The sequence below is a fragment of the Empidonax traillii genome, unplaced genomic scaffold (genome assembly GCF_003031625.1).
Source record: "Empidonax traillii isolate 1590-97213 ecotype Southwest subspecies unplaced genomic scaffold, ASM303162v1 scaffold826:size277384, whole genome shotgun sequence".
Taxonomy (NCBI): Eukaryota; Metazoa; Chordata; class Aves; order Passeriformes; family Tyrannidae; genus Empidonax; species Empidonax traillii.
The window spans coordinates 157507-185492 of record NW_020956019.1 but is presented as its reverse complement, the minus strand read 5'-3'; the positions used below and the strand labels follow the sequence as shown (position 1 = coordinate 185492).

Below are 27986 nucleotides of genomic sequence, written 5' to 3'. Positions count from 1 at the left end.
TACAGAGATCGTATGCTCTTTTTATTGGCATACAGTCACTACCCATATAAGTGCATTTGTGTCAAAAAATAATTTTCATATTTACAGGAAGTGATAGAGTTCCAGTGGTTGGCAGAGTATATAAAGCTTTTCATACACAATCTTTTTTATTATTAGACAGAGAGTATAAAATCTGAACTGAAAATCAATGCATTCTGGAAACTGTATTCCTCAACAGCTTTCCTTAAACTTATTTCTAGTTTCTTTCTTTCTTTCTCTCTCAAGGCATCCTTCTAAAATATCTGTACTGTTGCTCTACATACTTTTAAAAAAAATCCTCGCTCCTACCCAGAGCAAAGAGTGTAGCAGGATTGGATCAACACATTTTTATTTATAACCCTACCGATGCAAGTAAAAGTTACGTGTTGCAAATTATGCCTTATTTTGCTCATAGGTATGACTTGCTTACTCTGTTTAAAAGGACATTACTGGGGGTTGGGAGATATATGTTATAATTTATAACTGATTAACTAATTCTTTATCTGTAACAGTGTTTTGATAAACATGCATGTATTCACTAGCCATTAGCTTGCTTAATAAAGGCATAGCTAAAATGTGATGCTTTGCACTGAAACAGTTTATTTCTGCATCTAAATAATGAAAAAAATTACAGCGGAAAAATGCTGCATAGCTTAATTTTAATTTAGTTAAATGGATTAATCTGTTCATGAAGACATGCTTTGCAAGTTGCCTGTACTGGTATATTTTTTCTTAGAGGATACAGCCAATCAAAGAAAACTTACTTTGATGATAGGCCTTTTATCTTTTTCACAACTGGTGTCATACCAGACCTTCTAGCCACAGATGTCCCCCTGAATTCGTGTTCTTCTGCAACAGTCACTGGCCTAGAGTTGTGTATCGTTGGTTTGCTTTTTAATATTATTTCACACTCTTGTTACTAACGGTCAATTTCCTGAAGTAGGTAATCAGTGACCTCTTTCACTTTATAGTGATACTAAACCCAAAAATTTACTGACATTGCTGTCCAATCAACGTATTATCCTTACAGGAATCACGATTCTCGTAATGCTAACAAAAATAACCAGCTTTAATATGCACTATGCATTTAATGCATGTGCCAAAATGTAAAGTTAACCTACTGTCAGTTTTCTAATGTGGACTCAGTGACATTTGTAAACATATTCCATAAAAACATCTAAAATTCTGAGATATGTTCGTGTAATATCCCTGAACATCCAGAAAGTTCTTTCTGAAATTTGGGTGAGGAATATAGTTCCAGAGCTTAATACTGTCACACGAGATCAGTTAGTCGCACATATTCCTAATGGGGTTCAGTCTGTTTAAGTATAGCTTGTATTACAGTGACCCATATTTTACACACACAGCATACAGTACTTGCTAGACCAAAAAAAAAAGGCTATTAAAAATCTATTACACGTATCTAAAGGAAAATGTCTTTGCTCTGTTCTTCCACAACCCCAATGGAGTAATCTCATCAAATCCAGGAATTACATATTGTGACAAGTGTTTTATGTTAAATCTTTCTCAAGTACTTTAAAAATTTGTTATACCAAAAAAGCTGCCTTTTTTTTTTTTAAGTACTTTCTACCATTTAACACAAAATTCAGGTGCAAGAATTTTAAACAAAAATTAACTAAAGAGCTTTATTGACATCACAGTACATTCAATAGTAATTTTAAGAACATTACAGCTGAAAGAGAATGGCCTGTTTTATAGTCTTAATAAGCACTACCGTTCTTGAAAAAATGTAATACAAAGAAATCCTATTAGGTATTTAATTCTGAGCAGCATTTGGAAAAAATACACCTATGTACAGATAAAAAAAGGATTCTGGTTTCACCTACATAGCCACAATGTGCCTCTATAATGAGACAAGCCTTTTATAACTCATGGAATTTTTAAACATCATAGCACTGGTGCCTTAAATTCCTCAGCGTTTACGACGAAGAGGAGTTGTTGATCTGAAAAATAAAGGAAAAGGGGGAAAAAGTTAATTGGAAAAAATAAAAGACCCCCAAACCCACACACACTTTAGGCTTAGTAATTAATAGTCTTAAAAGATTTTCCAAAGTTACTTTTGTCCAAGACAAAAAGTTTAATAAATACCATACTTTTTTAAAAAGTTCATATGCTGAACACATGAAGACGAATATAAAAAAATTTTTAAAAGTCAGACAAAATACTTAAAAAGTATACTACCTTGATCGTGACTTAGACTTGTGTTTGCGGCTTGCCTTCTTACCAGACCTTTGAGATTTCTCCATGGAGCATGACCGAATATGCTTTGATTTCTTAGCCTTCTTTTCTTTACTGCTTCCTGGTGATTCAGAACTACTTCTCCCACTAGATTCAGAGCCTGACCGCTTTTTGCTATCTTTGGTAGTAATTTTTTTGCTTTCTTGTCTGGAATCCTGTCTTATTATTTTCACACATATTGAATCACGAGAGAAAGTTCTTTCACTGTCTCTTTTTCTCTTCAATCTACTGTCGTCATGATTGCCAGCCTTACTTTCTTTTTCCTCTTTTTTGGGCTTATCTTTTCTTTTTTCCTGATCTCTCTCTCTTTCTCTGTTCTTTTTTCTGTCTTTATCTACACCTCCACCCTGCTCCTTCTTCCTGTCTTGATCTTTACCCTCATTTTTATGTTTGTGCCTATTTCCCGTTGGGCTTCTACGCTGGTCTTCAGCTTTACGTCTGTCCCTGCTTCTGCTGCGGCTTGCACGGTTGGCTCGCCGGTCTCTTGAGCGGCTACCACTTCTACGTCTATCCCAGCTTTTCTCTCTCGAAGGGCTCCGGTTTCTCCGCCTCTCCCCTCTTTCAGCACTGTGATTTCTACTAGATCTTCTCCTTTCCCTTATTTTCTCTCTGCTCCTACTCCTCTCTCTCCTATTTCTGTGGGAGTAACTCCTGCTTCTGCTGCGCCTAACCTTATGTGATGGCGTCCTACTGCGACTGTGTCTCTTCTTCCTTTTAGGAGAGGAAGAACGTGAAGAGCTGCGACTGCTACCTGAGCTAGAGCTATAGGATGAACTAGATACTGTGCTGCTACTGCTGCTGCTCCTACTATTGCTGCTAGTGCTACCACTGCTGGAGCTTCTGGACCCACTCCTTCCTGTCCTGTCTTTACCCTCTTTCTTGATTTCTACATCAGGTGTGATTGCATTTGGAGATTTTTTCTTTTCATTAACCATATCTGCTTCAATTTCTTTTGCCTCCTGTGATGCTGAGTTACTATTTTGTTCTTTGTTGATAAATTCACTCATCTCTTTTGAAATTTTTTCATTTTGTAGCTTCTCTTCTGAAAAAAAAAAAAAAGGTACACAGAAGAAAAAAAGGAATCAATTTGGAGCAGTATGTCAATAATTTCCATACTGTTACTTTGACAAAACCAAATTTCCAAGCACCTCTCTTAATAGTTATAATTAAAACACTGTCCACCACCACACCAAACTGCTCATTTTCTTTCCTTGTAATTCTAGAAAAGTTGTTCTCCTGGTTTAGAAAAAGAGTACAGCCCACACATTTTTAGAAGTCCTTGATGTTATTTCATGTTTCAGTGGTTTAAGATGAAGTTCTCAAACAAATACCCTGGAACACCATAACTCCTGAATTCATCTACACACACAGACTTTTTTCCTTCTGCAACCTTACTGTACACATGATTCTCTCCTTCTCCATCCTACAACACCCCTCTAGCAGAACTGATGCTTCCTGCCTTCATTCCAGCCGTGTTCATCGGGGTTTGGCTGGTCTGACAAAGCTGTATTTCCCACACATGGGTGGCCTCTCCAAGTCAGAACAATGTTGGCTGTACCACTATACTTTGTAGACCTTGGTACTCAAAAGAGTCTTAGGAGGAGTACCTTCTGCTGTAGTGACATACTGGGTTGTTGAAATAAAATATAGGTGTTTTTCAAGGATAATTTTGAATAAATCCTAAATGCTATCTAGTATGAACAATCAACAGTTTTCCTTGTAGGTTTTATAGCCAATGAATTCCAAGGAAGGGAGGAATAGCATTAAAAAAGGAGACTTGTAGATAATTCTTTGCTTAAGACTCAGCTCAAAAGTTAAGACCACAGCATGTAATACAGGTACATGGTGAAGCTCTCACAAAGTGAAAAGTTAATGTCAGCTGAGAATAGATGTAAGTCTGGCAGTCAGCAAATATGATAAATGTGGTAAGATGACAACAGATGAATGAAAAATACATTTCTTGAAAGTAACATAATGAGTATCAGGCCATGATTTCAGACCCTCAGAGCATTTTCCAGAGGTTTCCAAATTTTAAAAAAAAACTACTTCTATTCAACCTAGGATCCTTTGCATCACTGGCCAAGTTTATCTCCCCTTCCCATTTTAAACTGAACCCAGAAAAAAAAAAAAAGTGACATACAACATTTTTAGCCAAAACACGGCCTTTTGATGTGGGCCATGAGTCGTTGAATTAATTTAGAGGACAAAATTGCATCCAGAAACACACAGTGATTCAAATGGCAGCTGATGGTCAAATCTAACCCAGAAAACAATTCCATCTGGTCTCCAAGTTATTAGGCAATACAGGCAAAAGCCAGTCTATGTTAGAAGAGGCTATATAGTATATTAGAAATCTCCTGCCTTTCCAAAACACTGCTACAAATGACTCTGCATTTAGTATTCTTCCGTATTTTCGATGTATAGAATCAGCTGCTTTACTCTAGATTTCTATTTCTGCAAGTAGTTCCATGGAGATGTTTCCATCCACTGGCATCTGGCTTCGTGCACTGGGAAGACAGAGGTCATAAGCTACCACTGGGTCACTCTCCATATGACTATCCTTTTATGCATACATCTTAAAACACTCAGAGACACAAATATTAAGGAAACCAAAAGTTTAGTTAATTCAGCTTTTCATTAACAGCTGCATCTGTTTTATTTCCAGGCCTTTAAAATAAAAAGTAAAAGGAGGAAATCATCAATCTTAAAGCGATAATCCTAATAGCACTTTCTCCTCTAGCTTATGAACTTGGTTTATGACTTGTTAACATTGCATTCAACTGTTGATCTAGACCGCTCTTCAGCACTGCAAGGTGACTGTGATACCCTTTTGACCTACGTTATTAGTACAAAAGAACAAACCTTACATTGTATGGAAAGGCAAAAGTAAATCACAGATTGTTATTCTTGGTTTTTTGGGGTTTTTTTATTTGTTTTTAAATCAAGCCTACCACCTTCTTCATAAGCTAAGTGTCAACTGACTGACTTCAGTAATTTTTCCCTGTCATTAAGTTAAAACCCAGTTACGAAGATGCAGCATATGAAAAAAACGTCAACTACAACGGAGGTCAATGGGTTCAAAGAAACTGCAGGTCCCACTGTACGTGCCTGAGATTAGCAGAACAGCAAGTTTTTCAGATTATATGAAATGTGCTTCATATACTAAAAAAGAGTATTATAAACAGTATTCAACCTTAAGGAATCAAGTTTACATAAACTGCAGTCTGGTGCAGAAAGGTGAAATTTATCCCCTAGGCACAACTGAGACACTAATAACTTTTAAAAATACGTTATGCACACATGAGCATTTCTATAAAGTCATATGATTGTTTATACAATATCTGTACAGTACAATATTTAGAGCATACATATATGCACCATGTCTCCCCTTATACACTGAAGTGGAAAAATTTATGGAAAAGGCTACATGCATTTTTTTCTTTTCAACAAGAAAGAAGCAAACCCCATTTTGATCAAGTAGCTTGAACATCTTTTTTGTTAAAACAGTTTAATTAAAACTAAATAACATTACTTCTACATTTGGCATAAAATGCATTTTCTCTCCCATCAATTTACATATACTGTAGCAAACTCCATATACAGCAGCACAGTAAGAAAACACTATATGGTTTACCTTCTAGCTGTTTTTCTAGCAGTAGTTGCTGTTCTCTCTCTTTTCTCCAAAACGCTTCTTGTTTTTGCCTGATTCTGTGTCGTAATTCCTCATCATCAGTATCAGATGATTCAGAGCCTCTGTCACTCCTCTCATCTTCACTGTCTCCTGATCCATAACCACCCAGTCCACCTGCGTGCATAAAGCCCAGTCTATCACGAGGAAAGGTTAAGCTTTGTTCTTAATATTTCTGTGAGGCAAAGAGGAGAGTAACATTCCCTTCCTTCACTTCCTCTTCTCTGAAGAAGTCACTTTATTCTGGTAAGTGCCAATGTTGTTTGACTGGTGTGTTCAAGGCTCCCATATCTGCATTGATGCTCACTGTCTGGTTCTACTCCTTCGGGAACAGCTTGTCTATTTTCGGCAAGCAACCACTGTGATCACGGTACTTTTTTCCATTGTATGGAAGGGCCAAAAAGCTCCCTGTGGAGACTGTAATAGTGCCTGCCTCTGCATCAGCAACCGGACAGAAAACACCTGGGAGCTTTCCCAGAAGACATCTCTGAAATGACTTCAGCCGCCTCCGTAGTCCAGGCTACAGAAATTCTGAATGCCATATCAGTTTTTCTATACTGATTTAGAAAACACTGCACTTTGACAGGTATGGAGATGGAACAGAAACAGCCTTTCTTCTCCCCTAGAGATTAATAACTACTGGACTGATAAGAAGGATAAAGTCAATTTAAACATCTGACACAGAGATATTTTACTTTCTTTCCGTCTATGGTTCTTAGAATCTTTATTTAGTTTTGCAATGTGAATACTTGTTATGATAACATTCAATCTAATTCATGAAATTCCATGTAATGAACATATAACTGATCACTAACACTGCTGTAGTATGTTTTAGATGATAAAAATCACGTTGGGAAAGATGTTTTGCAGTTATGTCTCAAGCTGGAATTTCAGTCTATTTTTCCCATGTTGTTTATGGTAATATATGATATGGGAGCCTTTGCGCTTATGTAGCTTTTCAATAAAATAATAATTACAAAGATTGTAATCTTTTCACTTATACTTTTACATTACTCTTCTATCAACTTTCCCCTCTGCTTTGGATGGATCAAGATAGGAGAAAATTATAAAACAGTATTCCTCTCTTTGAAGACTGCAGTGTGCTTCTGAAACTATGACACTTCAAAAAGTAAATTTAACTAAAATTTTTACATATTTTCAAAATTAGGGCAAGATTCTCATACACTAACTGCCTAGTCCTTTACTCCAAACACTATCCCACTTACATATCAGTAGGATTACCTGTGGAACAAAAAAAGGTGCTGATAATGATAAAGTTATCAGAAAGTGACCCATACTACTGGGCAATTAAAATCTAGTTTCAAAATGCAATTTCTAGAAACGCAAGGCAAGAGCAAAACTCCCCCTTTAAGCCCTCTCAAAAATAAGGAACATACTTACCGAGTCCAGTGAGGGAAGCCAGTGCACTGGACTGTGCCAGCTGTTTTGCAGGAGCTTTGTATCACATCAACAACAGGAACAACATGTTAACACAAATAGCCACGATTTCATAGTCATGAGTCTATGGTATTGTTAAATCTACTACTATTGCTGTTCTTTGGAGGGAGAGAAGAAACATTAAAAACGCATCATCCATTTAAAACCACTTCCAGATTTTCTGACCATGAAGATTTAGAATTTAACTGCAAATTAACAGTGAACAGAAAAAAACCAAATATATACTCATAAATCACTTTCCAAGTTACAGCATCTGCACAGAATTTTCAAATTCAGTAATTACACATTTAGATTAACTGTTATGTTAAAACAATCTGTTATGTAAATACAATACATGTTAATAGTGAAAGCAAATTAATTACTAATTGAGGACTCAAAGTTCATCTCTTTTCACTTCTGAACAGCCTTGAGATAAAGATGATAGTATTAAGAAACAGCTACAGCTCAAGAGCCATTGACACACAGGTACCATTTTAACTGAAATGAATTGTATGAGAAAAATGGAATAACTGAAGTAACTCACAATACACTGCACAGGACAACAGTACATGATTACTGGATTTGAACTCTACCAAGTTGGATGCATTATACTGGAATTGTTCTTGAGGGAGAACTATGGAGGTTAAATGTTCTAGAGACATGCAAATATAGAATATTCGCAGAAGAAACTAAAAAGGAAAAAAACAAACAAACAAACAAAAACCCAAAGGCCGGCATACCTTTAGTTGCTTTACGGTGAACATCTTTGGCCACATAATAGATTTCTTCATTTGTGACATCTAAGAGAATCTCTGTCAGCAGCATTTTTGTCAGCATCATCTGAACAAAACAGTATATGCAATTAAAGGCCAAAACATCTGAATAAATGCTGAATTCAAATTATATACATAGGACTTCACTTCTTTTGATAGGTATGAAAGTAGTCTCCTGCACATTTTATTTAATGACTTCTTTCAATAGGCATGATTAAAAAATCTGAGACTGAAACTGTTTAAATGTGACCTGATTTCAAAACTTTCAGGTTTGTATTTTGACTGCAAACTGTATCTGCATGTGTTGCACAGAGCTATCCAGGGCACTGATCCTAATGTCAAAGATGATATAACAAATAAATATGTAAAACAGAAATGTACTTAAGACTGATCCCAATTATTCTTTCAAAAAGTAAGGAGCACATTTCTCTGGTATGCTGCCTGGAAAAATCATCAGAGGTTACTTACATGGAATTTTATTATTACATATTTACTACAAAAATTGAAATGGTGGTAGCTCGTTCTCCAAGATGTTCAGTCTAGCCATATGCTTTTACAAAAATATATTCATCAAACTTATTAGAATTCAGGGCCTTAATTAACAAGGTTTCAGTTGTACAATTAGCATTCAACTGTGATTTCAAAGTATGAAGGTTCCGCACACAAAGTGAAACTGTTGCTGGTCTAGGAGTTTGGGGTTCTATCTCTTTCTTGCAAGAATTCATTTCTTACATTCCCTTTCACAGGAACTGAGGTTGAAGCATGGATTTGAGATGAGTGCACTTAACATCTCAAGTTTTCAGAAATTTGACAAGTGAAGCAAAACCACAGAATAAATAACAATCAAGTTAAAAGTTACAGTCATTACATTCTTTCACTATTGTGCTAAAGATGAGTTATATAACCTATATCCTTGATTCCATAAGAAAGACATCATGTGAAGAGACATGCAAATATCTGTACGATGTGCACTGTATCTCGTCTGACAACATCAGGCATAGAAAAAGTGGTTTACTTTGATATACACAAATAATATGAGCAATTAGACAGAAACACTTAGTGAGAACTATATTATTAATACCATTTGATACTCCTTTTCTTCTTCTGTCATTTCTGGTTCACTTTGCTCCTCTTGAGGAGCTGGGGATGGACTCCTGCTGCTTTTCCCAACACTTACAGCTTCTGTGTTTTCAGCATCTTCATCTTCCTCATCACTGTCCTACAAGAACAGCATCATACATTTCAGGAAAAACGTAGATGTCAAGCTCCTTGTTTTCTATTTGTAATAGTCAACTTGGTTTATTTTGTACTGAAATCTGTATTACAGTTAGCATAAAACTATTTATTTTCTCCTTTCCTAAGAAATATACAGGTACCTCTACCCACACAAGCCAAGAAAATACACAGCTGTCAGTTCACTGCCAGACATGTGCTCAGCACTACAAACAAGATAACTGCTAAAGTGAAGGCAATGCAAGGTCCCCTGAATGGGCTCAGTTTAGCAAATACAGGTATCTGAATTTTCTCAGCTGCTGACTTAGAATTCAGACTTTCAAAGACTCTGTATGTTACAATGAAAAAAAAAAAAAGAGGCAAATTTCACCATTGTTTTTTTGCTACTAATATTTTACTTCTCAGACATTAAAAGCTTCAAAACACCAAGTAATTATCAACAAAGTAGTGGCATAACCTTACTTCAAGCAACAAAACCAAAGAGGTAATCAGGAATACACAGTCCCTCCTTTGAAGTGACCAAAAAGTTGATACCTTTCAGGAAATACAAACCTGAACAAAAAGCAAACACTTTTACTTACAAATTTACTTTTCTGAGGTAACCGTGGGCCATCCCCTTCTTCAGCCTCCTCATTTTCCTTTTTCTCTTTTTTAGACATCTGTGAACGTTGCTGCTCCATTCTCTCTTTTTCCAATTTTTTCTGTTTTTCTCTTTCCATCTTTTCCAGGCCCTCTCGAATCCAGGCAGGCAGAGTTCTACGCTTCACAGCATCTAAATAAGCAAGGTTTACAATTATGCAAGATGAAAAAACCTTCCCCCCCCAAAAAAAGAACAAAAAGATTCTGCAAAACAAAGAAGCAAACCCTCCACCCCCATTCAAACAAGTTACACATCTTCTTGTGGGGAAAAAACCATTTACAATGGCTTTTTCTTTCCCTGCTCTTTTACTTTCCATTAAATGAAAATAAGTCTTCAAATTTTGCAATTCTTTCTAAAACACCGTTTTTACATTTTTTCATTAAGGAGTGGGTAACATGTACCAATCTGTGGAGGCTCCTGCTTCACAGGCATCGCAATAGGTGAACGCTGCCGATCTCTGAATGAGGGTCTTTCCCTTCGATTTTGAGTAGGTGCAGGAGGTGCTGGAGGACCTGGTGGCCCTGGTGGTCCTGGCTGCCAATAAGGTGGATGAAATCCACCTTGAGGTGGACCAAAAGCAGCCCCATGCTGAAAGAGTAATGCAGTTTATTTTTCTTCACGTGGTAACACTAAATGCAGCATGTGAGCAAGTCGGTCTACAAAAATCCATGCAAGTAGGAATCCACGATTTCTAGGCTACTCAGATCTCAATCACTTTTACTGTGATCCCCACAAAACAAGTTTCCTTTAAATACTTAATGAGTAAACTTAGATTTAAGCAGGGATCCTAACAAAGCTGAAAGGGCTTCAACCAATCTCCTTTCATGCTGTGCTAAACATTAAGCCTATAATCGCCATCTATCTCCATCAGTTCCCTGCCAGCTTAGCATCAGAGCATGCAGTTAAATGAAGAGCATACAAAACTAAGATTTAAAAGTCTAGCTATGTTAGCAGTCTTTCTGTTTAGCTACAACATGAGGACAAAAATTTGAAGTTCAACCTTTTATTACAAAATAATTTTGCACTGTGCATTTTCCAGTAATCATTCATGGATCTTATTAGTATGGCTGATTAAAATATTAAGTTAAAATCTATGTCATTTTAGTACAGATATTGGGTTTTGGACAAGCTGCATACAATCCAAAAGTCTTAAATCTTGAGGCATACAAGAGGAGTTATTTGTGTTAAGATTTGGTGCCCAGAAATGACTTAATAAAACTATTTAAGAGGAGAGTGTTTAGGAAGAAAGTTATAGCATCAAATATTCTACTGACTATTAAAGTCACTAGCACTGAAGCACTCTCCCACTAAAATTTCAGGTCAAGCATCTCTCTTTTATTCACTGCAAAACAAGTTTTCTGTAGTATTTAAAGAAATTGACTTTTAAGAGTTTGTCCCATAATAGTAAACAAAGAATATTATTATAATAAATGAGTATATTGGAAAACTATTTGTTCAACCTAACAATACTCCTGAAGAACAGAATTATAAGAAAAAAATAGCCCAGAAGATAGGAAAACATTTCTGCCCATCTTCCTTTGTGTTTGCTTATGAACAAGATGTAGGTTTTTTTAATGGGTACAGTTCGTCATTTGTATCAAGAGTTTTGAAAGAAAAATACTGAATATAGAGGGAAGATACAAAACTGCTTTGTGTTTAAAGATTTTTGTGCAGTTCCTCCTGCCATTATTAGTGCTGAAACCACCTACAGGTTTATTATGCTATGCAACTTATATGCTAGAATGAAGAAAAAACTGGATGTGGATTTCTTTAGAAATACCATTCTTTATTCAAAGAATCACAGTAGATAGATAGGGAAAAGATCAATGGATCATCCAGTCTATCTCCCTGTAAATACAGGACTGTTTCCTGTACATTACCTAGTGTATTTAAATATATCTTTCTGAACTTTATTTTTTTTTCCTTCTTCTCCTCTTTTTTTTTTTTTTTTAAACACAAAGCTACATAATGTTAATTTATATACTGGAACACAGCGATTCATTTTAAATTGCAGACAACAGCCATTTCTCATTACTACTATAGAAAAATAAAACCCTTTGGCCTCTGAACAGAACTGCAAACTCTAAAGTCTCTTCTGTAAAGTATTTGGGAAAAATGTATCTTAGCAGATAACAGATTCTGTAGATGTTTGTAGAACTGAAGAATGAAAGTCGCCGCTAGATGATATTAGAGGAACACATCCACGGAAGGGACTCTGCGCGTCTACAATATTAAAGCAACAAATATGTTTCACCTGATAGTCAAACTGGTTCACTGGCCCCATTGCAAAGTTATCGGGAGGTCCCCCAAAGTTGTGATTGTTCTGGTTAAATATATGCCTGTTGTCAGGAGTAAATTCCCCACTGTCCTGACTGTTGCTGTCTTCAGATGGAGGAACAATTTCCATTTGACCTGGGGTTGGAGTCATCCACTGCTGGTCTGGAGGTGGGTGAGGGGGTTGGTGAGGCATTCCCCATTCTGTTCAAGATTTAGAATACAATTCAATACCAAGTTAGTATAACGTACATGAGTCACCAATCACTCAGTGTTCTCGTATTTATCACAAGGTTCCTCACAGCATCACAAATGATCAAGTTCAAAAGAATCATCCATCTACAGACTGCCTCAATAATTTCTTCAGCTAGATGAAGGAAATACAAACAGTTGTAGCTGAACTAAAACATGCAGTGGGGGCACAGAATTGGACAGATGTAGACATGCCATAAATTTGTTTTTATAAATTTTTAGTGACAGTGAGTTCACCACAGGATTTACAAGTTGTTTCAACTGTTAAAAAAATGCTCCTACTTCTCTACTTTAACTTTCAAAGTAATGATCTGTTTTGTTCTTTTGCATAATACACTTGAAACACCTGCTATGGAGAGCAAATGGTTTTGTGAGCAGCACAACCACTGAAACCTGCATTCCAAAGTCTTGTGTCTTGATAATGGGTGATTCCTTGGATTGTCCAATACCTAGCAGAGGTTCTAGCATAAGCTATAGTCATAAGCCCTCAAACATATGTTACAACTGGCTAACAGAATGCAAAGGCTCAAGGGAATGAATAAATAGCTCATGTGGACATAAATTTTGGCTGATTTCCTCAGAAGACAAAACTTATGTCTACTGTACAGATACTTATAGATAGAGCTACCTTGTAATTTTCCCCAGTAATAAAATTAATATCTAGTCTCTCAGGTTAATTTCCACCTTCCATTCAGTTCTTTAGTCCATTTTTCTAATTTTTACTGTGCTTCCCATCTGCATCATAATGGGATCCATAACTGTAGCAACTAAAAAGTGTTAGCATAGTTTTTCTACTTGCTAGAGTTTTTTTTTGCTAGTTCAAACTGACTTGAAAGCTTGCAAGTAGCATAAAACACATGCTGTTTGCACTTGTGGATTGTGAATCCCTTCAAAATCAATTGCCTGCCAGTTAGGTTTTCAGATTGCCATTTTAGCTTTTTATTAGTAGTGGGCAAAAGACTTTTGGATCCAAAAAGAAACTTGGAAGGATACAGAGGGAAGATGAAACTTTGTAGAAACAGAGTAAATATACAAGAGAACTTTGGCTAGCCATCCAGTTTTGTGTGCTGTGACTACTTTTATATGTTAAGAATAACACTGCTTAAACTAAGGAAAAGCTGAGTAACACAGAAGAAGAATAAGATCCAGTGAAATAAATATATAAAGAAATTCACACCATCTTTCTACAACATTTATATCCCTACAACAGGGATAGAATAAACCTATTACTGAGTTGTGTTATCAGACCCTTCTGTCTGTACTGTTACCCATTTTGTAGAACACCTGAGTGGAAAGCAGCAGCTGTGATACTTATTAATTAGTCAACTGGTAGTTTTGCATCTTAAAACCTGAGGGACAGGGCATATTCACACCCAAAAATGTGACAAGAATAAAATGTCATTACATGAAAAAAAGGAATGAACAACAGGGAAAACAAACCTGGCTGCCACATTCTGTTGAAGTTGGGATCCCCCTGAAAATTATTATGGTTGTTTGGACCAGACTCTATTCCTGAAATATCCTGTCCGTTTGGCATCATTCCTTGTTGTTCCACTACATTCTGTTGCCCTGAGGCTTCTCGTTGAGCAATCCATGCTTGAGCTAATGCAGCCCAGTCAATTTGGCCTAAAATAAACAGAGGAAATTAAAAAGGTTACAATTCACAGTAACAGTTTAACACAGTTTAACACCATTTCTTAATTACATGTCTAATTGCTCAAGAGAAATGGGAAACGTTTACCTTCAGCAAGTACTGTGAGCAGCACTAAAACTTATTCACAGTGTACAGTAAATGAAACAAAGCAAATGTCAGTGTACAGACTTGCTGAAGTAGTTTCTCTGAACATGTTCAAAATGCCATAAGCCACGTTATTTTTAGGTTCACATTAGCACTGAATGGGGGGCAGTAATGCACTTTTTTTTCATAAGTGAGCTAATTTTGACATGAGAAATAAATATACATAGCCTTAAATTCTAAATTAATGAAGACTCTAGTGCAAGAAAGGTACACAGTAATAAAACGATTTTTCAATGTATATTCTTTGTATAACCCTTGCAATATGATGTTACAGTTCTCTCCCATATTTTTTTCTTTACTGCCATTCCTACCAGTAAATGAATAAACTGCACTCTCAAATGAGAACAGTAGTGTGTCTTCCACTCATTGTCAAGTCAGGAAAATGCTCTAGTGAATTTAACAGGAATTAAAGTAACAGTAAAACCAGTGTGCCCTCATCCCTCTGCCCTAGTATTAAATACACACTCCACGCTCTTTATCCCCTTTCTCTGGTTCTTTTGATATTTTGAATTGTTGTCACCTCATTCTCAATTGAAGGTATATTATGTTCTATTGTTTAAAATATTTGGTGTTTATGGTGGGGAAAAAAAAATCCAAACAGAAGATCATGATTATCACTGCTGTAACCTAAACCAATCTTCCAATGAGAGTTTTTCTGTATATATATATATCTGCATTAGCACTTCTGCCACACAGATACTAAATAGAAAATCAGATTTTCTCAAATAAATGATTCAGCTTGGCTAAACAACTCACAGGGATATAGATTCTGTAAAAGTAAATGAAGTCTAAATGTTGATCTGTATGACTGGTAAAATGTTGATAATTTGTCTAGGATAATCAGGCTGCTTGCCTCTATTTTGCATATTATATATTAATGGTGAGAAAGCATCTGGACTCAATGTATGTTTATTTTTTCTAGTTCTGAAAAGCATCATAAACCTATTGTCTTGAGAGCAACTACAAAAGGGCAACTATGAGTCACGCTCTGTAACAAAGATTCAAGAACCCAAATGACAACAGATTAAAAAAAGTAATCCACAAAGCTTTCTAGATACTTACTTGGATCTTGCTGGTGCTGAAATGACTGCATCCACTGCTGTTGGTTCAAAGGCCATTGCTGCCAAGGTTGTCCACCTTGATCCCACATCTTTTAAGTCTTTATATAGTCTATATTTCAACTAAAAATAATAGTTGTATGTTTAAATAGATGCCCATGAAATAGCACATAACTGAAACTTACATAACTGCAGATATAGTTAAGCCTTGCAAAGCAAGCTGAAGCAATGCTGGCTTAATATTTTAAGCTGGAGGAAATGGTTCATCCTATAGAGTAATATCTGAAAATATTACTGTAAGATTTCAGAAGCCTAGTATGCTTTCTCTGTATTTTTGCAAAATGATGCTCAAAGAGAGATATGACAAGTTTATAAGACAAGAACTCATCTGACAATAAATGAATTTAAAGCAAGTCAAAATATGAAAGGCATCACTTGGTATCTTTGCCTGCTTCTTAGGGAAAAGAGGTATATTTTTCTATACAAGTGTCATGCAAGGCTGTTAAGCAAGACAGAAGTCACCAAACTGTAAAACATATTGTTAATGATTGCACTGGAGAACTGCACAGGTACAAGATGGTGTCGACATGCATTTTATGCATTGTACAGGCTCATTATAGTTTCTAAATAATATATTCCTTCAAATCTGAGAAAGAAAAATAAATGTGACGGCACAATTACCACAAGGTCCTTTAAAATCACGAGAAACAATTTTTGCAGTGCTGTATAACCTCACTGAGCAGGCAGCAGCAGCCCTAGGTCCAGACAGCAAAGCTCCACAACCTGCTATAAGTGGTCCTCCAGGACCAGCTTTGCAAGAATTTTCTGAGGCACAGCAGTCCAGGTAGGTGTGCCTGTAATGGCATTCCAGTTCCTTCCAGTTATTCATACCTCCAGTGCACACCTGACACATGGAGGACCTGAGAGCGGCCACCTACGTTGCTCCAAACAGCTTCTCTGAAGGCAAAGACTGAGCACAGTTCTGGGAACACTTCTCTCCAGAAGCTGTTCCCAAAACCCAGTATGGGTAGGAACACACTGAGTGTGTCTCCCTCTGTCCTACCCAGTCTGTTAAGAACTTCTCAACAGGTTTCCCACTCAATAAATACATCCTCATGGAATTTAACACACGGTCCTTTGAGTACATGCTATTAAAACATCAGCCATGTAGGTTGTTTCAAATGCTCCAAACCTAAAGACAAAAATTCATTCCCTGAGGTCACAGGAGCAGCATACAAGACCTAGTCGTGGCTCACAGCCAAGTGTGATACAGAATAGATGAATAAAGCCTGTCTGCTTCAGAGCAAACCAGTTCAAAGCAGCCAGAGCCACTTGGGTGGCCAGCCCTGCGGAGCAGGACACATGCAGGCCCCCAGACAGAGCCTGCTTTCGGCAGGCAGAGAAAGCAATTACAGGGGATCTTGCCTGCAAAAGCATCTTGTGCTTAATGCTTTATCCACTCACACGAGTAACTGCATGACTGCATAGGAAGAGAGCATCACTAGACAGAAGTGCACAACACAAAGAGCTGTATGTAATGTCGGGGGCCCTGCAGAGGGGAATGCAATCTCGTATTCTGCATACTTCTGTCAAAGAAAATATTTTATTTTAAAAAACTGTAGATCACCTTTAAGACCACTTATTTTCAACAGTGCACGAAAATTTCACATGCATAGCTCTGAAAAATTCAGCTGCAAATGCCTTTTTTGCGGGGGCTTTAAACAAGACCAATCCAACTTTGGCCATGGGGGAGCACCAGGCAAAACCTACTCCATTATTTTCTTTATCTTTTCCTGACAAACAAAGTATGGTGGATTTTTCCCATTTTAGTTATATTTTTATGATATTCAAATCTTTAATAAGTGAAGACCCTGTCCTTTCTTTTGGTTCTTTTTTTTTTTTTTAGTTTTGATCTGTACCTAGGAAATTAACTTTCTTACACAGCAGTTGAGTGTAATGGCAGCTACTAATGCACTTAATGTAACATCTAAGCTGGCCTTGTCACAGCTAGCTCTCTGGATATTCACATATACATATTTCATATATATCTGAAGGAGTAACCTCACATACTATTTTCACCCTAACATAACAAGAAGGTAAGTAACTGTTTCTATCTCCCCTCAGTTCATCTTTCCATCCAGAATACAAATTCTTTCAATTGTCAAAATAAACTTGTTTACATCTTAAATTTTTAACAATTGGCATTCAAGACTACCACTGAGCAATAATAAAATTATTATTAAAATATCACAAGAGCAATAATAAAAATGTATTTCAGTAATTCTGGTAGCACTTTCTTACTTCCATGCATGGTATGTTGCAACAAGTTTGTGGAATTACACTAAAACTCAGCAAAGGGTTTAAATTGTTTCACTAATAACGTAAGAGACAGCTTTGCATATAACTGAATGCAAAGAAACCTTTTTTAAACAGTTAAATATCAATTTCTCTTATGAAAGTGTGACAATATTACGAGCACCTCTACAAATTCAACTGAATTGGAACCTCCTACACCCAGATTTACTTGATAGGATCAGATGAGATTTATTTTTACTGAACTGGCTCTACCTCTGTCCTAAAATCTTAGGCATTCTGGATTATTTTTTTAATGTGTTCTAACTAACACAATTATGCATCTGTTTCTCAACTGAAATGGATGCTTAGTATTCTGGTCTTTGTTTCTTTATTCTCAGGCCTTGATACTCACTATGGGCAAACTGAAGTACCAGTTCAGATCATTAAGAAGGTCCAAGGTAACAAATGCCTCCACATCTCAGTATAACCTGCGTTCAAGACAACAACTGCCTTATTATTTTAAAAGGTATTTAAATAAATTTTGTGGGGGAGATAAATTAACTGCAGCTGCATCAACTGGCATCTGAAATGGTGACTGAGAGACACAGAGGACAGTGACCTTCTACAGCAGCAGCAGCATTCATTCCCCTCCTGGCTTCCCTGTCAGCTAGTTACCATGCCCTAGGACACTGAGGCCAAGTCCACACTCCCAAGGGAAGTGGTGCTGTAGGACCCCACCATCTCCCCATTACAGAACAGCACTGACCCCAGGCTACCCAGCACTGCTCTGGGCTGCTCCCAAGCACATTTCAGGTGTCAGCACGGACCTGAGACCCAGCGGGCACTTAGGACAAGTCCATTCTAGTTGGAAGATCAGAGGCTTTCACTCAGTGCCAGCTGGCGTCAGGGTCAGACTGAAAACACGGTTGGGTTGGAGCTTTGAGCACACATAGCTGCTTCTCCACGGCTCTGCAACATAATACGGCCCCCAGTCTTCAACTCTCCCTACAGAGATTATTTCACCTTAGTACTGCTATTCTGGGGAGAGAAATCAGGTGGGGAAGTGCAAAGCAATAGGTCAAGGCATGGAGCCGGTTTCTATTTTGATGCACAACACTATGACAAGACAGCAACGACAGTATAATACCTTGAAGAACCTCCACATTTGATTAATTCTATTTATGCCATCCACAGCAGACTGATTTAAAATCACTGCCTTTTGAAACTGCTAATTTTAGTTTGTGAACTGTATTTGAAAGCTTTTAATTCTTTATTGCATTTGTACTTTTACTGTTTTCCTGGAAAAAAATGTTGATTTTTCATAGATTGGCAACTATAAGACATGCTGGCTTTCAAGTACACACATTTATTACCAAATTCAGTATAAAAGCATTCTTTACTAATCAGAAACACGTACCACACAAATGCTTAAGCAGTGACATCACTTTTTTTATGCAACTATACATGCAGAAGCCCTTTTTAAAATATCATGTGAAAACTGGTAAAAAAGTATTTCTGATTTTCTGTTTATTTCAACTCATCTTGGTTATTGAGCAATGTGTTTTTACAGAAACAGGAACTGGACATGGAAGGAAAAAAATTAACAAATTAAAATGTTTATAAAACTAACCTTAACATATACAGGCTAAAAGAGAAGACGTCACGTATCCAAATACTTGGGTATTGAAGACTAAATGATGTATTTTAGAATGCACTGCTCAGAGCCAGTGAACAGAAAAGGTTTGTTCTAAGGCCTCTGTCTATGTGGTGACCTGGAACAACAGGACACCATCATTTTCTGAGAAACAGACTCCTCTGCTTTTTTGTTTTCCACTTGTTTTCCCGCATTTTTTCCAAGTTTTTCATCAACTGAAAAAGGTACTTCATCAATGAAAAAGGTACTTGACATAAATTTTTTCTACTTACTACAGAGAGGCTATAGTCATTTAAAGATGGTTTATCACCTTCAAAAATTGTTTTGCTGAGCACTGTAGTGTTTAATGGGTTCATCTGCTTTAAAGTTTCAGAGGCAAAAAGGCCCCTGGCTTTAGCTCTTCGTTTTCAGTTATCATGTTCTAAAAGGTAACTAAAAAAGTGCTTAGGCTATTTGATGTTACTCTTTTTACATGAAAGTACTGTAACTTTGTATTCTGCTTGTGGAACTTACTGAGTTTCCTTTGCTGGCGATGCTATCTTAAAGATGTCAAAAATAAAAACAGACCAAGCCAAGTCATACAATAATGAACAAACCAGATGTGAGAGTCAGCAAAACACTTTTGAATCTCAGTGCCATATATTGGAAAGGGCACAAACTCCTTCAAAAAGAACTCACAAAACAGAATGAAGAAAATGGAGCTTGATCTCAGTAATTCTAAAACTACTGCAAGGGATTCACCCCCAGCACTGAAGCAGGGAAAGAGGAAACAAATCCAAAATCAACAAACAGTGCCTCTTTCCCAAGAGATCAGTAACTTGAAGGCTTGAAACAGCTGAAACCTCTTGTACTAATGTATGTGATAAGAAACAAACATTATTTTCCTGAGACACAAGTAGTAATTAATAATGGAGAAAAGAGAATCAGTGTCCTCTCTCACCTAATTAAAATCTGCATTGCCAAAACTAACTCAGGTTATTGTCACACGAAATGAACAAGTTTTAATTCCTTATAAAGTTCCCAAATCAGCATCACCTGAAAAAAGAGGCTTCACCTAACACAATGGACAGCTCTAAGCCTATTCCCCACCAGTGACACAAGGCCAAATACACAGAAGAGCATCCATATCTGCAGTGAAAGGCTTTATTTTCCACTGAAAGGGGGTGGGGGGAGGGGAAGATTAATACTGGCTAAAATCTGCTCAATTCAGACATTAGCAAGACACTGACAGAGGGGTACATCAACTGAGAAGCCAATAGGATGCACTGATTCTGACATCATTACTGAACACAACAGGTTTGAAAAGCAAATGGGTTCAAAGAATGGACCCATTTTACAGGTACCTAATTACAAAGGAAAATGCAGCTACTACCCTCCTTCATGATGACGGTTAAAGTTTTTTTCCTTAGCTGTGCTACCCTCCAGTTCAACCGGACTTAGCCTTTTTTTGCTTTCTCTCTCTCTCTCTCTCTAGCAAACACAAACAAACAAAAGAACATTTATTGGTGCTTCAAGAGCTGTTCCCTGAGGAACAGGAACCTGAATCTATTAAAAATTTGTTTACCAATAAAGAAACAGAAGCCAATTCAGGATTCTTTTTGTTTTGTACAGAGACACAATCACATGAGCAAAACACCTCATCAACTCGCATCTAATTTCAGTTACATGTACCTCATTTATTATGAAAAGTTCATGTGATATCTCAAAATTTTGCTGGAGTTTTTATGAGCAAACATTCTGAAATGGGTTCTTTTGCATGTTGCTTATTTAAAAAAAAAAAAAAAAACCAACACAAAACCCAACAACTCTCCTATTCAAAGGCTGGACCAGGATCTGCTGAAGTTTTATTAAAGCAAATTGCTGGTATGAAAAGTGCCACCCTTGAGAGGATTGCCGGGGAGGGCTCCACTGCTGACAATAAAAGCCAAGATAGCAACACAGATAGGACTTACCTTGATCTCCAGCAACTTCTGAGAGCCAACAGCACTCAGAAAAAAATTTAAACTTGTTGTCAAACTTTCTACTACAGTACTGAACTTAAGTTTTTGTTGGGCAAAGACAGAGAAAGAACAGATACTTTAAAAGGCACCTTTCCACTCCTCTCCTTGATCGTGACTTCAGCTTAGCTACAGATTCCATCTCAGTGTTGACTTGTTCTCTTAGGGAAAAAAGGCATCTCCTTGAACCTATTCATTTGTTTGCATAAGGTATTTTCCAACACAGTTGTATGGTATGTCCAGACACACCACACACTCAAAAGCATACCATTAGAAGGTACTTACCAATAAATACAGTTTTAAGTGATAATTCACAAGCTCACCTTTAACTCTGGGAGACTCCTCCCAGCACTTCCCACAAAACACAGTTATCTTGAAGCAAGTTAGATTTTGACACCAATAGGAATGCAACCTGTTAAGAAGAGCGCGGCTTCCTGAGAATTTCCCAACGGCACAGTGCTTGGTGAGGGCCCCTGCAGCTCACTGTCCACTGATGTCAAAGATGGGGCCATTTTTAAGGCCACCAACAGCCCTTGAGTGCTATCATATTCACTCAGATTCCTCAAACAACTCTACCTTTACCCAGTCCAACAGTGCTTGTGCAGAGGTAACTACACCCTGACCTCTCAGCAATGGAGAGGAGCAGTCAAGACACTGTCCTGTGAATGACAAAAGACAAAGCCTTCTTGTTTTCCTGGATACTATCTTCCTTACATGCCTTATGACATTAGCTGCAGCAGAACTGAAAATGCAAAGACATTTCCACTGAAAAGATAATCAAGATCTTTTTTATCAATTTAATATAGTTAATGGATAATCTGAATTGCTCCAATTCATGCAGCTAGTCCAAGACAAGAAGCACAAAGACTTAGGAAGTTAGCTCCACTCCAGAAGGCCATCAGGAAGATAACTAACCATACCTAGCTGCCCAGATGAGGACTTCCTGCAGGTACTTCCTTGCTTCTTCTAAGAAATTCCCATTACTGTGACAATATGCTTCTCCCCAACATGAATGTTACACAAAACCCAAACTACACAAAAAACCTCACATATCAACGGCTTCTGCAGCAGAGATATGGAGATTCTGAATGACTTTCCAGGAAATTCATGGAAGTTAAATATCTTAGCAATGCGCAACAAGTACTCTTTGGAAGATGAAATTAAATAAGGTATTTGTTAGAAGCCAGACTAACTCAACTCCCACAAAATCAGGAGGCAGCCTAAGACTCAGGCTGTCCCTAGAAGGAGAGTGGCACGCACCTTCTGCTGTGTCCTGAGCTGGACATTCGAGTTGGGAACTCCTACATTAGACATCATTTGACCAGATCTTCAGCATCTGGCAGTCTGGTTTATTCAGCCCTGTAGAGAGGTGGACTAATAACTCTGGAACCTACAGAACCATAGCCAATAATGAAGTGCTTTCTGGGGAGGCTGTTGCATCACCCTTCTGATCACAGGACACATCACTCCTGAAGAGCAGGTCAATATATGACACAAGATTGCCTAACAAGTTTTACTGGTAAACTGAGCTCCAATACATGGCTGCAGAAGTTTTTCTAGTGACTAAAGATCTTGTCTTGCAGGCATTCCAAACAGTCACTGCACTTCAGCAAAGAAGTATCCATTATCTAAATAAACAAAGAAGCTGAAACCACAGGCCATCCTGCACACTTGGAGAATCCCTACATGGCTAGTCTTGGCACCCCAGGATTTAAAGACAACACAACTCCTTTTCAGTACTTCATTCACAGGTCAGATATCCAGGAGAAAAACAAACAAACCCCTAAACAAGCAGATGTCCCATCTCCTCTAAGATAACCTGCAAGTGCAGACATGACTTTTTGACTATATTTAGGTCTACAGAGTAGTTGAAGGGAAAGACCTCAAGGGACAGGAGTCCTGGTTTGTCATAAACTGCAAGTACTGGTTTGGAAACAAATTAATATTAAATAGTCAATTTCGCTAACTAGGTAATCTCCTGGTGTGAGCTTAAGACAACACAAGCAGCAAAGGCACATCAGTCTCTGTTTGATGCTCTTTGTAGAATTCCTGGACTGCAGAAGTCATCCACATCACACCTTGAGAAGGATCTCAAAAGTGTCTCATATTCTGTGGACATGGAATTAAAGGAAAATGGAGATGTCTCAGAAGCAGAGCTCTTTGGAATCCACAGATCTTTCGTGTGAGTACCTTATTCCAATGTAAGGCCTTTTCCTTTCATTCAAGATAGTTGTTACTGACTCTGTGGAGTTTTAGCACATTGACCGAAGGCTTATGATGAATTTCCACAGTAAGTTTTGTGGAACTGTTCAGTTGCAAACAGGATAAATCAAACCATACCTTTACAACACCTGGAGCAAAAGAGTTAATAGAAAGACGGGAATCAGGCCAGTGCCTCCAAGAGTTCAAGCTCGAGTGTTGTCTGAGGGATGTTTCCCCCTCCCCTTCCTGCCACTAAGCTATTGCTTCAGGAGAGTCACAATAGCACAGACATCACCGATGAGGTTAGAAGGACTAACGGATAATACACCAACAGTTCACAAGTTTCTCCCAAATGTGCAACACAGAGCAGCTCATCCATGGTATTATCAATATCTAACCAAGATGGAATCTGAAATCAATACAGGACACATACTGTACAAACTCCAAGAACATCTATCTCAATGTACTCCAGAATGGAAGGAAATGTAAATTCAGCACATCTTCCATGGCTGTGTCACTGGAATAAAGGATACTTTTCTGTAAGAATCCGTACATAACAGGTGTGGCTGAAGAGAGAACTGCAAAGGAAAAATGGCCTCACATACCAAAAGGAGCACTCCTTCCAAGAAGAAAAATTCAGTGCAGAAAGGGTGTCACAAGAATTATCCTCTGGAGGTCTTGACATGGGAGATCCAGGTAATTCAGAACACCTCTGAAGCTGAAAAGATCTGTGAGTGTGGAAAAGCACTGCATCCTATGCACTCAGATAGGGACAAACCCTAGAAGTAACTATAGAGGGGCTGCAGAGACACATTCAGAGTCAGAACAAACATATGCCATCACTCAGACAAAAACATACCAGCTTCCATTTTATTTGGGAGAATTAATATTTACTACTATATTATACTCAGCTGCTGATCAGAAAATTAAATATTTAGGCCTGAGTTAAGTCTGCAATAATCAGAAAAAGTTAAAGTAACTGTCTTTCCTGCTACTTTGTTTCACCCATCACACTTTTTTGGCAAAGACTTCTATACATCATCTACAGCACCCAAAATTGTTGCAGGTATTTAATGCCCATCTTTTCTCCTCCTGAGGACCAGAAGCTACACCAATGTGCCTGCTGGTATCTGTTACCAAGACATCCAGTCAAAAATCGTGTGAAATTCTGCCAGCCCATTTACAGCTGTGTATCACTAAAATGGTGGAAGTCAACTTCAGTTGCTCCACTGCATTTTTTAACATCAGAACTGTTCCTTCTCAGATTGAAGAACAGAGGCTTTCCAAGTGTGTAATCAAGATCCAAAATACAGAACCAGAAAAAGAACTGATGAAAACAGCTGGTTCGGTATCTATGAAGTTTTCCAGAACCTGGTTCACATGTCAGCACATCTGACTAATATTTACAGTGCTACCAAGATGAAGTAGGCTGAACAAGGGCCAAATTGAAAAAAAAAAAAAAAAAAAAAAAAAAAATCTTCTTCAGTGAGTCATTCAAGCAGTATAACTTCCAAGGTCTGTTATTTCAAACTTGAATCCACATATCCACTGAGCTGAAGCTAACTCTTTAAAAGGAACAAAAAGACCAGATATTGGCAAGTCAGGTATCATTTCCTTATTTTTTGTATTTCAAAGACATAAGGACGAATACATGTTTTGATTATCATAAAGCACCAAACCCACTGCTAGAATATTTACTACCACAGAAGCATAATAACTTCAGTAGATCTATTGTGTTTGGGAAAAAAAAAAGAAGTCTTGATCTTATTTTTTTCAGGTATCATCCTGCTGGAAGTCCTGATGCTAGATTTTCAATAAACCGTGTAACACAGCATTATTTTTTTCCCCCAAAGTGAACTGTTCATCTGCAACTTCTGCCTTGATCAACATGCTCTGCACAAAAAATTTATAGTACCAATAATTAAGCAAGCAGACAACTATTCCTTAATGGTCATGAGCAGGTATTACTCCCAATGATAAATACAGTTGTCACTTAATGAAGAAGGATCAGCTAGTGATGAAAAGTAAGAATACTTAATAACCCACAGTATTACATGGCACCAACGATCACAACATACCTCAGTCATGAAAAGAAGTGAGACTGGGCACTCCTGTCTCCAATAGTATCTTTACACAATCCTGCACCTAACTAAAAATCAAATATGGCTATGACTCCACTCTACCATTACAGTTTATAAGTTGAGTTATCCCCCAAAAACCTGCAGAACTGTGCTAAATTTGTGGACTCTTAAACCCTACAACTCCTCTGAGCCCAAAAGAGAAGAAACCACTCTTATCAGAGCAGGAGTTTGCAAGTCCCATGGGCCAAGGACAATACAGGAAGTCTTGTAATGACATAATAGCAGAGATGACACAAGGTTTGCTGCTGTAACAGACAATTTAGAACTCAGGGGGCTTGTCTCCTGATTTGTCACTGAATGGTCAGTAATCCCACTGACTTGTCCCAGGACAAATCTGAGACCCTCAGTTCCTCCTCTGTTCCACAGTCGGGGGAGCTGCAGCATTTATCCCCCCCACGAGAGGCACCAACTTTAGTGCAGCCTGACCTCAAAATTCGAAAGGGGTTTCTTACTCCCACCAACAATACAGCAGTTTGGCTGGACTGGTATTGTAACCCTGTCTTGGTAAAATTATGTTTGAACACTGGCTGCCTGATGCAGACATGCCTCATGCTTTGAAGACCACCACTTCCCACCTTTGACAGGTAGCTGACCCTGTGTCTTAAAACAAATCCTGTGGCAACACTTTCTCACTGCATCCCACACCTTCCAATAAGGGTTGTTTGCTTGAAAAGATTTACAGGTATAAGTCTAAATGAAGAAATTAACAACAACCAAGGTGGATGAATACTCCATAATGTGTTACAGAAACCTGGTAAATTTCAGCTGGGGTACCACATCCTAGAATCATCCAAGGCTTTGGGTTGGAAGGGAATTTCAAAGACCATCTAGTCCAACATCTTGCAGGAAACTAAGTTGCTGAAAGCTCCATTCAGCCTGATCTGAAAACATATCCAATTATGGGGCACATAGCTTCTTTTGAAAACCAGTTCCACTATCTCACCACTCTTATAGCATAAAATTTCTTCCTTATACCCAGTCAAAAGATATATTTCAGTTTAAAACTGGTGACCTTTGTCCTGGGCCCTAGTAACAAGTCTTTCCCCATTTTTCTTATAGGCCCCCTTTAGGTACTGAAAGGCCACAACAAGGTATCCTTCACTTCTCCAAGCTGAACAATCCCAATTCTCATCACCTGTCTTCACAGGAGAGAGATTCCAGCCCACTGACCTTTTTGTGGCTCCACCCTTAACTGTAAAGCCTAGCACATCCCATCAAACTTCACTTCAGCTACTCTGTGGGATTGTCTAAAGTACAGGAAACGTGTGCAGTTAAGTGCTGAAACCAGAAAGTCTTCCAATCCCTTGGTCTTTCTGAGGATCCATTTAAAAACGCTCCCTGCATTTGCAAAGCTACTGAACCAGGTCCAGGTATCTTAAAATTGCTGCTGCGTGTGAGGATATTGTTAATTTTAGTTCTCTGGAGCCCTCCAGTGGAACGAACTCAGGAACGGCCACGAAACGCATGAAACAGCACAAATATCCCGCAAATACATTTCACCCGCAGGAGCCAAGCTGCTGGCACAGCCAGCTACCGAATCCCGGTGCACATGTTGCTTCCCTAACTGGGTTAGAGACTAAACCAAGCGGACACTCTCCCCCGCGCACCTGGCGGCTCCTGCGGCAGGGCCTGGCCGGGTGCGCGCTCCCGGCATCCCTGACTCCCGGAATCCCGATCCCCGCGCGTTCCGCTCCGGCCTCTCCCGGTGCCCCGCGCCGGGGCGGCCCCGGGGCATGCGCAGTGCGGGGGCGGCCCGTGCCCCCCGGGCCGGTGGGGGTGGGGGGGCACAGCACGGGGATCCCGGGGATCCCGGTGGATCCCAGGGCAGTCCCGAGGGGGTCCCGCCAACGCCCCCCCCCCCGTACCCCTCCCCACCGCCGCGCATGCGCAGCGCGCCGCCCCCCCCCAGGGGCGGCGGGGGAGGGCGAGTGGCTCTGGGTTCGTCCCTTCTCGTCCAGGCCGCCGGTTCCTGCTGGCGGTGCTGGCGGTTCCTCACGCCCGGCGAGCGGCTGCCGCCGCTGCGGCGCGCGGCGGCCTCCCAGCTCGGCTCGGAGGAGGAGGAGCGAAGGGGGAAGATCGGGTCAGCGACACTCGCCTGCCCCCCCGGGAGCGCTGGCGAGCACAGCCCGCCCCGCTACTTACGCTCTCCCCCGCCTCCCACCGCCGGTGCCGCCGCTCCGCGGCCTCGCTGCCCCCGCTCCCGCTCCTCGTCTTCACGGACAAGACAATATGGCGCCCGCTGCTGCGCACCCGGAAGTGAAGCTTGC

At 38.9% G+C, this 27986-nt stretch overlaps 1 protein-coding gene across 1 annotated transcript; it reads right to left on the bottom strand.

Annotated features, from left to right (window-relative positions):
* Positions 1-27986, bottom strand: PNISR (PNN interacting serine and arginine rich protein). Its single transcript, XM_027901955.1, has 12 exons — positions 27862-27986; positions 15435-15553; positions 14015-14200; positions 12303-12526; positions 10450-10636; positions 9990-10180; positions 9257-9394; positions 8143-8242; positions 7367-7420; positions 5912-6082; positions 2221-3319; positions 1-1982 (listed from the first exon to the last, which is right to left on the bottom strand). Exons 2-12 carry the CDS (start codon positions 15520-15522, stop codon positions 1952-1954), a joined length of 2469 nt encoding a protein of 822 aa, XP_027757756.1. The 5' UTR covers positions 15523-15553; positions 27862-27986; the 3' UTR covers positions 1-1951.